This window comes from Candida jiufengensis, assembly GCF_024610255.1.
Source record: "Candida jiufengensis strain CBS 10846 chromosome Unknown scaffold4, whole genome shotgun sequence".
Taxonomy (NCBI): Eukaryota; Fungi; Ascomycota; class Pichiomycetes; order Serinales; family Debaryomycetaceae; genus Lodderomyces; species Lodderomyces jiufengensis.
The window spans coordinates 325,105-337,129 of record NW_026261559.1 but is presented as its reverse complement, the minus strand read 5'-3'; the positions used below and the strand labels follow the sequence as shown (position 1 = coordinate 337,129).

General features: G+C 25.9%; 3 protein-coding genes across 3 annotated transcripts; 2 read left to right on the top strand and 1 right to left on the bottom strand. All coding sequences in view use genetic code 12, as the record gives it.

The window, feature by feature from the left end:
- Nucleotides 1-4,489: 4,489 nt before the first annotated feature.
- KGF54_002077 (regulator of G-protein signaling domain-containing protein) lies at nt 4,490-5,602 on the top strand (the record flags this gene model as incomplete). The annotated part of the gene is made up of 1 exon (XM_051762517.1): nt 4,490-5,602. One exon carries the CDS (start codon nt 4,490-4,492, stop codon nt 5,600-5,602), a length of 1,113 nt encoding a protein of 370 aa, XP_051620589.1.
- A 1,660-nt stretch (nt 5,603-7,262) lies between these two features.
- On the bottom strand, nt 7,263-8,039 carry KGF54_002076 (uncharacterized protein; the record flags this gene model as incomplete). The annotated part of the gene is made up of 1 exon (XM_051762516.1): nt 7,263-8,039. The coding sequence occupies one exon, from the start codon at nt 8,037-8,039 to the stop codon at nt 7,263-7,265; it is 777 nt and encodes a 258-aa protein (XP_051620588.1).
- A 722-nt stretch (nt 8,040-8,761) lies between these two features.
- On the top strand, nt 8,762-11,464 carry HSP104 (chaperone ATPase; the record flags this gene model as incomplete). Its single annotated transcript, XM_051762515.1, has 1 exon — nt 8,762-11,464. One exon carries the CDS (start codon nt 8,762-8,764, stop codon nt 11,462-11,464), a length of 2,703 nt encoding a protein of 900 aa, XP_051620587.1.
- Nucleotides 11,465-12,025: the final 561 nt, after the last annotated feature.

Below are 12,025 nucleotides of genomic sequence, written 5' to 3'. Positions count from 1 at the left end.
CGTTTTCGGGTTGAATAGTGAGGGACTTAATGATCTCAATCAAGAAGTAATGGGTCCTAAGTCCATCGAATCAAACTGATGGAGATAAAATCATCCAGTTCAACTCAGTAGCTTAAGTTTGTAAATAACTGTGTACACCACAAGGACGGAATAATAGAACTTTTACCGCTTAACGTGATGTAATCATATAATTTATGAAGTTCTCGGAGTTTCATCTAATGACTGAACCCTTCAATGTAAATGGCTTTTTTGAGCTACATGTATGACCTCGACCAAACTTTAACTAAATAGCTTCAACATTAGTTAGTCATGGGTAAAAACATAATAAGCTGTAAAATTATATCTTTTAACCAAGCGCTAGTGACCTTGTTTAAATTTCGTAGGAATGGCTCAAAAAGCGGCATTATAATTTACGGTACCGAAATAATGCTCCAAATTGGGTTTATACAACGGTGTTTTTTCAAATAGCGACGGTGTTTATAACGTTTTGTTCATACAAATGAAAGTCCGCTCATATATTTATATCAATCATTAAATCATCAACCAGCGTATGTAGCAGCTCGAGACTAGTGAAGCAAGAACATAAACACGAACGAAATTCCATCCTTTGGTCTAAACTTAGGAGGATAAATAGGTCTGAGGTTAAAAACGGTTGGTTCTTCTTTCCCTAAAAGAATATTTCTACCAAGATTGCAAATCTGAAAATTATTATGGTGAAGGTTTCAAACACGAAAATAACTCCACGTTTATTGAAGTGATCAGATAGAAGAATCGAATCTAATTAAGTGTGACTTGTAAATTAAATTCTTTATACGATTACTTTTTCCAATTAAAATTTCTCTCAACATTCGTAAATTATTGCGGAATTTATTAATGATGTTCTTTTACTAATAAACCCAAGCTAACTACATATTGCTTTAAAGCTCTAAACATACAGTCTCGAGCTAAATCAACAAAATCTATATAGATTAACAAAGGGACACAAGAACATCGAATCAGACTGATTCTCTAATATGCAACTCTGACTTAACACCAAGTCGAATGATTGAGTCAAACAAGTACCTAAAATTTTATATAAAGTATCTGCCCTTTCGACAATCGGGTCCGAAAAATGAAGAACTTTCCGCTGAACAATTTAAAAAAAGTGGTGCTCAGAATAATGCACACAAGCACGTAATGAAAATACTTCATTAACTCAAATAAAGCAAGAAACAGACTTAACCCTCTCAAATTTAGTTTATTCCCTCTTATTGAGCAAGCCAAATGGGCGTTGATTAAACATACAAAGTATTGAAAAAAAAATAATAAAACAAACAAAATCTATTCAGTGCTGAATTTACTCAATATTGTTTTAAAAATTGTAAGCTGTGTTACTTGAATTCTTTAGAACTATAACTTGGCTCACCTCATGACTCTTCATGAAGTCATTACTTTTGACTTAATAAATTACAAATTAAATCAATGTCTCATACCTTCACGAAGAGTCTAAGATTTATTTTTTTGCAACCACTTTCCGGAAAAAAACACACAAAATAAATATAAAACTAAATATTAACTTTTGACATTTTTAAATCTCCTGACTAAAAAAATTAAAAAAATAACTGGAGTATTTTAAATTTCTTAGTTTCCGAGATTTTGCGTTTTGTTTTGGCTAATTAAAATTAAACCAGTAATCTGAAACTCATGTTCAAGAAAAAAATACTAGATTCAAAATTTCATCCAATAACAGAAATACTCACTGATCTCTATTCCTATTCGTAAATTAATATCTTTATGATTGGAGATCAATAACGTTAAAAGAGAAAAAGATTAAAGATCTACAATATTAAATTTCTCGAGACATTAAATTTTCGTAGATACTTTTGATGATCTGCTCTAATTGTTACTTAAAAATTGACTCATTCTACAGTGGTCTAAATGTGAAACTACAAGATCATGAATACATAAGTTTCTTGAATGTATTTCAAATTCCTAAGTACTATAAATGCTTGTTATTAATCAGATCAATAAAAAAAAATATCCATAACCGAACATTTTAGTCTCTAATTCCAGTCAAATTACATGTTTAGAGGGTTAAGTAACTCCTGAAAACCGTTGAAAATAAAACAAAGAATAGAGACATAAAGAGAATATAAAGAAAATGTAGCAATTATAAAATTATCAGGTTATGTTATCATATCTTTGTAACAAAAGAGACATTTTTTAAGTGATTTAAACACAAAGTAATGTGGTTTATTTATTGTTTATATCGATAAAATTTAAGGTTTTTTCAAGTAGGGTAAAATAATTAATTTACAAATTTAATTATAATTAAATCAACACATTAGAAAGAAATGAATTTGAACTGATTTTGAATAATAAAAATAGAAATTTGTTATAAAAGAAATTTTATTTCTGTTGTATAATAAAAAAACTCCGCATTTCATAAGTTTTAAAATAACGTTTTTAAAGTTTTACGAAAAACGTTTTTAAATAAGAATTAAAAAATAAAAAAAATAAATCTCTCAATTTATGAAATATTTATTAACTTAAATTTTAGTATTAGAAAGTATAAAATAAAAAGTCTGATTTCTTCACTAGTTATGAACTCGTTACAATTGTTATCAAATTAACCGTTAACTTTCATAAAACAAACGAATGGAGTTAAACTAAATATTATGTAAGGATACAAACCAGAGCAACCGTTATTTTCTAATCTATTAAACATTGACATAACCTCTAACCACACATTTATTGATTATTTGATTATGGCTTATTCTCTTTCAAATAGAGTTTATCAAATTTTTTTGTTTGTGGCATTTGAATTGTTTTAATGTTTAAAGTTTGACGACTTTTATTTTTTATACTTTTTTGAAACTTTAAAGTAGAACGCGATTTTTATTTAACTAAATCAAAATGTCTTCATAAACTTTAAATTAATAATAATAAGTAAAATAATATTTTTTACATCTATGACATGATGTAAAGATATTCTACATAAAATAATCTTGTGTTCTATAATTTTTAAGTTAGAGATACTTAATTGCTCCAACTTATATTACTTACTTACTAAAAACTTGTGTAGTAAACACAATTTTACTAGCTATTGAATATAGACTTTCAAATATTTTTTATATACTATTTCTTTTTCCAGCTTGCAAAGAATAATTTATTAAAGTTAAAGATTTTCTAGTTTATTAATTTTTCTTATTTCAAAGGTAATCCTCCTATTAGAATTATAGAGAAAAGCAAAATAAACTGAAGATACTGAAGATAACATTATTGTAGTAATAATTATAAGAGAGTTATAATAAAATTCGTAAAGAAATTTTCTTGAACCCAACTGTTATTATAAAAATATAATAATAAATATTTTCTTAACTCTTCAAATTGAAGTATTTGATTAAATTATTATAATAAATTTAGTATCATTGATTTTTTGATTAATATGATAGATTATTATTATTAATATTTTGTTTCTTCTAGATTTAAATAATCAGTAGACTCAAAATAAAAGAAAATGATTATAAAAAATTATCACCGGTTAGTATACTTTCAGTAATAATTCGGTTATAATTATGAGACCCATGATAGAACATTTGAGAGATGGTTATAAAATTGATTCTCACATTATAAAGAACGTTCTTCAATGCAAAATTCAATTAATATATCATTTATGTATTTGAATTGATAATTTAATAAAAAAACGTTTGAAAAATGAGGAGTATTGAATTTTATAATATAGAAGTTATTTAATGCAAAGACTAATAAATTTTATCGATCTAACAATAAAAGTACCTTAATAATAAAAATCCAATAACTTTAAACTGAACAATAAAAGTTTAAATAGTTATTATTTTGAAGTAAAATAAAGTTGATTAATTACTAAAATTGGTTATTTGATGTTTAATATAGTTCAGATTATAATTAGGTTTTAGTTTTCAAATCTTGATTTTACTATAATTTAAATCTTAACTTTTGAAACACGTTCTCATTTCATATTTATTCTTGATACCCGATATATTGACGTGGAGTTTACTTGATTGATACTGAATTACAAAATTGTAGCTGGCCAAAGTTTTTTGAAGTGAAGTTATTAACCTTAGTGAAGTTATAATTGTTAATTAAGTACACAATCATGCATAATAAATAAAATATATTAGAAAAAAATATTGAGACAATAAAGAATTAATCCAATACGACATTTAGCTTAACCACAAAAAACAAATTTCCTGCACAATGGTTATGTATAAAAATATAATTTTTAAAGTTTAAAGTTTAAAGTTAATTTTCTTAATTTTTATTTTTATTTAATAAAATAACGGTTTTTATTTTTTTATCATATCATTATTATTGTTCTTGATATTATTCTAATTTTTGTTATATATAATAATCTATATCCTTTTTTAATTAAATTTATAATCTCTAATTTTTATTTATATTCATTATATTATCGATTACTTTCAACTAACTACCTTACCATTTTATATAATCTTATATTATATAATTCATGACTGATTATCATCTAAAACCAAATACAATTTTAAATACAAGACATAATTCAATAGATTCTTCAATATTATGTAATTCATGTAATTATGATAATAATAATAATAATATTATCGATAATAAAGATGATATACCACTTTATTATTCACCAATAACTAATTACCAACAAAATATAAAAAATATACCAACATTATATGAATTAATACATCAACCACATAATATTAATGAAGAAGAAAATGAAATTAGTATAACTAATTTTTCAAATTATTTAAAATCAATACATTGTCAAGAAAATTTACATTTTATTTTGGAGATTAATCAATTTTTATCAATTATAACAAATGCATCAACATCAACAAATTCTTTAATAATTGAAAAATGGTCAATATTATATTATAAATATTTTAATTCAAATTCAGATTATGAAATTAATTTACCACATAAGATAACTAGTAAACTAAATGAAAATGAAATTCCAACTCTTCAAATTTTAAAAATTTGTAAAACTCATATTATAAATGAAATATTATCAAATCTATATCATAAATATGTTAAAAATCATCATCATAATAAATTTTGTAATAATAATCATAATAATATTGATTATCAAAATTCACTTTTAATAAGAAGAAACTCAGAACAAACTTCATCAATTACTAGTAGAAACAACAATACAATAACTAATAATTCAAACTTTAAAAATCCAACTGTGAAAAGATCAAATACAACACTACCAACAAAAAATATAAAAACTCCAATAACTCCACCAATTTCACCACCACCATTACAACAATCATCACACTATACTACTACTACCACCACTTCAACAACAACCACCACAACCAAAATGGGTTATGATTATTATACAATCCCTTCAAATTCATCAACTACTTCAAACTTAACTCAATTAGATCAATTAGATCAAATAAATTCAAATAATTCATCTAGTTCAATTTTAGAAGATTTAAATAATAGTCCAAGAACTACAAGAAATAATTCAACTTCTTCAAATACTTCTTCAATTGGTTCTTCAATAAATAATATAATGGATAATTCAATAACTTATTTAAGTAAAATGAAAAAATTTAAATTTAGAAGATTTAGTAATGAATAGTAAAGAGGTGTTTCATGAATTTTTAATGAGAGTTTTAATGATGGTTTTACAAATTTATTTTTGATGTTATGATTAATTTTTTTGGTGTTCATTTTTTTAATTCAGTTCATTTATTATGTTTTTTATTTTTATTTGGGATTTATTATAGATATTAATTTACATTACATATACGTATATATTGTATATTGTATATATTTTTTATTTTAACTGTTAGGGTTTAATAGATTAAGAATTATTTAAAAAAAAAGATATGTAGATTATACTTTTACTCAGCTATCCATTTGCTATTGGAGATTACTTCCTACAAGACTAACACAATTCTTTAATAAAACTATAGAATCTTTATGTTAATTCTATTTGTCCCTTTCTACAGTAAAAAATGATACAAATGATACAAATTCAAAATAATTTAACTCAATTACTCCCTTTTTTACAACCTCATCTTGCTGATAAAAATAATTTAATTTTATATAATGTAAAAAAATGTTATAAAAGAAATCTACACTATTTTTTTTTTACTCCGCATTTATTGTTTTTATGAAAGAAAAAAGTACTGTATATTAAAAATCCCCCCTTTTTTTATAATAATTAAAATTTAATTACTGTAGCACAAAGTAGTGCAATCAGGTTCAATAAAACCGTTGAGATTCTCGGTTTTATTTTTTTTATTATTATTTAATTTATTATTATATTTTTTTTATTGTTTATGAAGTTTAAATAATTTTGTCTACTTGCAAAAAATAATAAATAAATAAATTTCTTATCTTTTCAAAATATTTCAAATAATAAATGAAGTATTAATATTAAGATCAGCTCAAAGTACTCCTATTCTTAAGTAATTTAGACAAATGTCAAGATAATATTTCTTGAGCTTAATTACAATCAATCAATCAAAAATTTAATTATTAAAATTTCTCCACATATTTTAAAAATATTTGACATTATAATTCTAAAATTAAACGTTTGGTATGTAACAAATCTTCTACTTTTTTTTTCAATGATATCATTCTTATTGTTACCTTTAGAAAATGTCTTTTTTTATCTACGACTTATCACCAATTTATTACATGCTGCTTTATCTTTATTTTGTCAATCTTTTATTACGAAAATCTTTGAATTCTGATTTAAAACATAGAGTTCCAATTAATAGAGAGTATCGTTGAGAATCATAGATAGGACTTTGTCGTACCACAGAAACCAAATTTGATCGGGTTTAAAAATGCAGGTCTCAGTATAATAATGTAAAGCCCTTTAACATATCAGTACATGATCGAGAGATAAAAATGTACTAAATTAAAAAAAGAGACATTATTATTATTTTAATCATAACTACTTAATCTCATCTTTCAATTTTGTAAATACTCCGCAAATTTGTGAAGTAAAGTCCTCAGTCATTTCAATTTATTCTAAAATTTTTGTTTTGTTCGGTTTTTGAAAATTTCTGTAACATCTAAAACTTTAATACTGTCGTAAGGATTTGGAAGGGCTAGTTTATAATGTATACTTTTCTTTTCTTTTTGACTTTCAATCATTCTATAAACGTTTTATAACAGTTCAATTAAATTAAAGTCATTGATACAAAGTCTGATATTCTTTTCCCGATATTCCACTCTAATCTTGCCAGTTGACTTGTTTTAAAAATCTCATTTTACGTTTTACCTTATAAATTTATGTCGATTTTATCACCAATGATCTTAGAACATTGTAAATCTTCAATATCACGACTAACCCAACATTGATGCTCTGGAGTCTCCAAAACAAGCATCTTAAACGGCTTTATAAATCTTATTTTCAAAGAATTCATTTTTTTATTTTTAAATTTCCACAATACGGTTTTCAAATTCGGTGTAATTATATATTTAGGTTTAATAAATAATTGACCAATTTCTCCTGGATTTATTGAACAACTGAATAATAAAGTTAATAACTTACCATAACCTACTCTTACTCCAATTGCTAAACTTATACCTGATGCAAAATATGTAGGTATTCCAATTGATAAATCTAAATAGTTTTCTATTGTTGTATCTAAATATAAGATTGTGAATCTACTTAAATAACCACCACTTCCATGAATGGATTCTAGACATGATGTTATAGGAATCCAATTCATATTGTGTAATGTTGGTACATATTGAGCATCTACTTTAATAAATTCTATCCAATTTTTTTCTTTCTTGTCATATTGTAATGAACTATTTGTTGATTTTAGAAAAAATACATTTTGTTTGTTTTTTAATAGGTCTGAATGTTGTGATACTAATTTATCAAGTGATTCAATTGAGTAAGTTTTTGGCTGTTCTTTTTTGAATTTTGGTGGGGTTTGTTGAGATGATGATGAATGTAATATATCTAGGTTGATGAATTCAGTAAATATTGTTGCAAAAATGCTATGAAAATCAGAGATAAATGCTATTATGATTAACCTTAATCTCATTTACTTTTTTTTTTAACCTAAGGGGCCAGTCGTTAGCCTGGATATATCTCAATGTGTGTAAATGGGTTTCAAATTGCATACCAAATGAGTAGATCTATGGGTTGAGAATAATTAGATAGTGATATGCAGGTCGTAAGATTTTTAATGATCTTGTGAGCATAAACACCTTGAGAGTCCTAAATATTTGGATCTATCATTTTTAATAAATAATTTTGATTCCAAGTATAGTAATTGGGAATTTTAGTTATTATACTTTGTTTAAAAACTATACTATAAGAGTTCAATAATTATTAAACTTTGTTAGAGTTTCATATTTTTTTGTAACTTCAATTTTGTGTCATAACATTTTTCCGAGAAATCCATAACTTTTTTGGTTATTCCAAATTAAAATACAATAAATAACGCCATTTATGATTTGGTCCAAGGCATTAGCAGGTTCAAATGGCAAAGGAAAAAAAACTGTATCAAATCACTATCAGACCAATTTTGATATCGCCTTGCATTCAAATTTACGAGTTGAACAAATGGCTAAGATTTAGCTAGAACCTGCGAGAAATTAATGGAAATTTTAAGTTTTAATTTATTCTTTTGAACTTTAGTACATCACGCATTTTTTCCGAAAGTTGAAGCAATCCTTCTCAAATTCAATGAATTATAAATATAACCTGATCAACTCAATTACTTTTTAATTTCATTTAATTTTTCCTCTATTATATATAAAAATGGAAGATACTGGAGGATACACAGATAATGCATTAAATATTATTAATAATGCTGTTGCTATATGTAAAGATCATCAAAATAGTCAATTGATGCCAATTCATTTATTAGCTGCTTTTATACCAACTGATGATGTAGAAGGTTCAACAGCTTATTTAAAGACTTTGATTCAAAAAGCAAGATTTGAATGGCCACAATTTGAAAGAGTTGTAAATAAACATTTAGTTAGATTACCAAGTCAAAATCCACCACCAGAAGAAGTTAGACCAAGTTATCAAACTGGACAAGTTTTACAAAATGCTGCAAAGATTAAAACTCAACAAAAGGATTATTATATTGCACAAGATCATATACTTTTAGCATTATTGGAAGATTCATCAATAAAAGATATTTTTAAAGAAGCTGGTGTTAAACCAGATGCAATTAAAACTCAAGCAATTGAATTAAGAGGTGATCAAAGAATTGATTCAAGACAAGCTGATTCTTCATCAAATTATGAATTTTTAGCTAAATATTGTGAAGATTTTACTGAAAAGGCAAGGGAAGGTAAAATTGATCCTGTTATTGGTAGAGAAGAAGAAATTAGAAGAGTTATTAGAGTTTTAGCAAGAAGATCAAAATCAAACGCAGTGTTGGTGGGAAATCCAGGTGTTGGTAAAACCACTATTGCTGAGGGAGTAGCTCAACGTATTGTTGATGGAGATGTTCCAAATATCTTAGCAAATGCAAGATTATTTTCATTAGATCTTGGTGCATTAACTGCTGGTGCAAAATATAAAGGAGAATTTGAAGAAAGATTAAAAGGTGTTTTAGGAGATATAGCCAAGTCAAAGGAATTTATTATTTTATTCATTGATGAAATTCATATGTTAATGGGTGATGGTAAAAATGATGCTGCTAATTTATTAAAACCTGCTTTAGCTCGTGGAGAATTACATTGTATTGGTGCAACTACTTTTGCTGAATATAGAAAATATATTTCTAAAGATGCTGCTTTTGAAAGAAGGTTTCAAAGTATTGATGTACCTGCTGCTACTGTACCTGAAACTATTGCAATTTTAAGAGGGCTTCAACCAAGATATGAAATTCATCATGGAGTAAGAATTTTAGATTCAGCTTTAGTTGTTGCCGCACAACTTGCGCTGAGATATTTGACGTATAGAGCACTTCCTGACAGTGCCGTTGACTTAGTTGATGAATCTGCTGCTCAAGTGGCCGTTGCTCGTGATTCTAAACCAGAAGAATTGGATAATTTGGAAAGACAATTACATTTAATAGAAGTTGAAATTAATGCCCTAGAAAGAGATAAAGATGCAGATGCTGCTTCAAAAGATAGATTAGTTGGAGCTAGAAAAAAACAAGCTGAAATAGAAGAACAATTAGGTCCTTTAAGAGAAAGATTTAGACAAGAACGTGCTGGTCATGATTTATTAATTGCTGCAAAAAGAAAATTAGATGATTTAGAAATTAAAGCTAGTGACGCAGAAAGAAGACATGATACTGCTACAGCTGCTGATTTAAGATATTTTGCTATACCAGATGTTGAAAAACAAATTGAAGAATTAGAAGTTAGAGTTGCAGAAGAAGAAACTTCAAATTTGGAAAGTCTTACTAAAAATGCAGTTGGTCCAGAACAAATTTGTGAAACTGCTGCAAGATTAAGTGGTATTCCAGTTGCAAAATTATCACAAACTGAAAATGCAAAATTAGTCAATATGGAAGTTGAATTATCAAAAGAAGTTGTTGGTCAACCTGAAGCTATAAGAGCTATATCAAATGCTATTAGATTAAGAAGGTCTGGTTTAGCTAATCCTAATCAACCACCATCATTTTTATTCTTGGGTCAATCAGGTACTGGTAAAACTGAATTAGCAAAACAAATTTCAAATTTCTTATTTCATGATCCAAAAGCAGTTTTAAGAATTGATTGTAGTGAGTTATCAGAAAAACATTCTGGTTCAAAATTAATTGGTACAACGGCTGGATACGTAGGGTACGAAGAAGGAGGTATATTAACTGAAGGATTATTGAGAAAACCATATTCAGTTGTTTTATTTGATGAAGTGGAAAAAGCATCACCAGATGTTTTAACTATATTATTACAAGTATTAGATGATGGTAGAATAACTAGTGGTCAAGGTAAAGTCATTAATTGTTCAAATGCCATCTTTATATTAACTTCAAATTTGGGTGCACAATATATTGAAGCAAATAAAGGAAGTAAAATTAATGAAACCACAAAAGAAATGGTTATGACAGCAGTTAAATCACATTTCAGACCAGAATTCCTTAATAGAATCACAAACATAGTAATATTCAATAAATTAAGTAGAAAGGGAATTGCCAAAATAGTTTATATTAGATTAGCAGAAATTCAAAAAAGATTTGCAGATAATGGAAAAGATATAAAATTAGAATTAGATCAATCAGCAATAGATTATTTATGTAAAAATGGTTGGTCACCAGATTTAGGTGCAAGACCATTAAATAGATTAATTCAAAGTGAAATTTTAAATAAATTAGCAATTTATTTATTAAGAGGTCAAATTAAAGATAAAGAAATTGCAAAAGTTGTTGTTGGTGAAAAAGGTTTAGAAGTTTTACCAAATCATGAAGCTGATGATATTGATATGGATGGTGAAAATCAATGGAATGAAGAAGAAGATGACGATGATGATTATTTAGCAAGCCCTGGTCTTGATTAAAAAAATTAAATAGAAAAAAGTAAAATAAATAATAAAGTTTAATTATAAATTAATAATTTGTTAACAAAGATATTTTTTTTGATACTCTACCTGCAGGAATTTTGAAATTGTTGCAAAATTTGAAACAATCATACTCTACGGAATTAGAATTCAAAAGATGACAAATACACAATTAGGAAAGAATAAGTTGATACTCCTATACCAATTCTAAGTTAATAACATCCACCTAATGTAAACTTTAAGTTTTCCATACTTATTGCTGGTTCTACAATTTGTTCGAATTTAAAGTCTACATGACTATCACTGAGCTTACAAAATTAAATGTTTCTGGAAAAGTTTATAACTGAAGCCTTTAATCTTTATTCCATTATCACACCCAACAAACTAGTTAAAATTGTTGTGACTCAAGGTATAACAAAAACAAAAATAAACATATCTTGAAATTTGAAACACAAAACCAATACAAATTTTGTTTTTGTGCTATTTGCCACTACTTTAAGATTTGCTTTTAAAATTTCAGAGAAGAGATATTTACTAAATACATTCTTAAATATCATAATA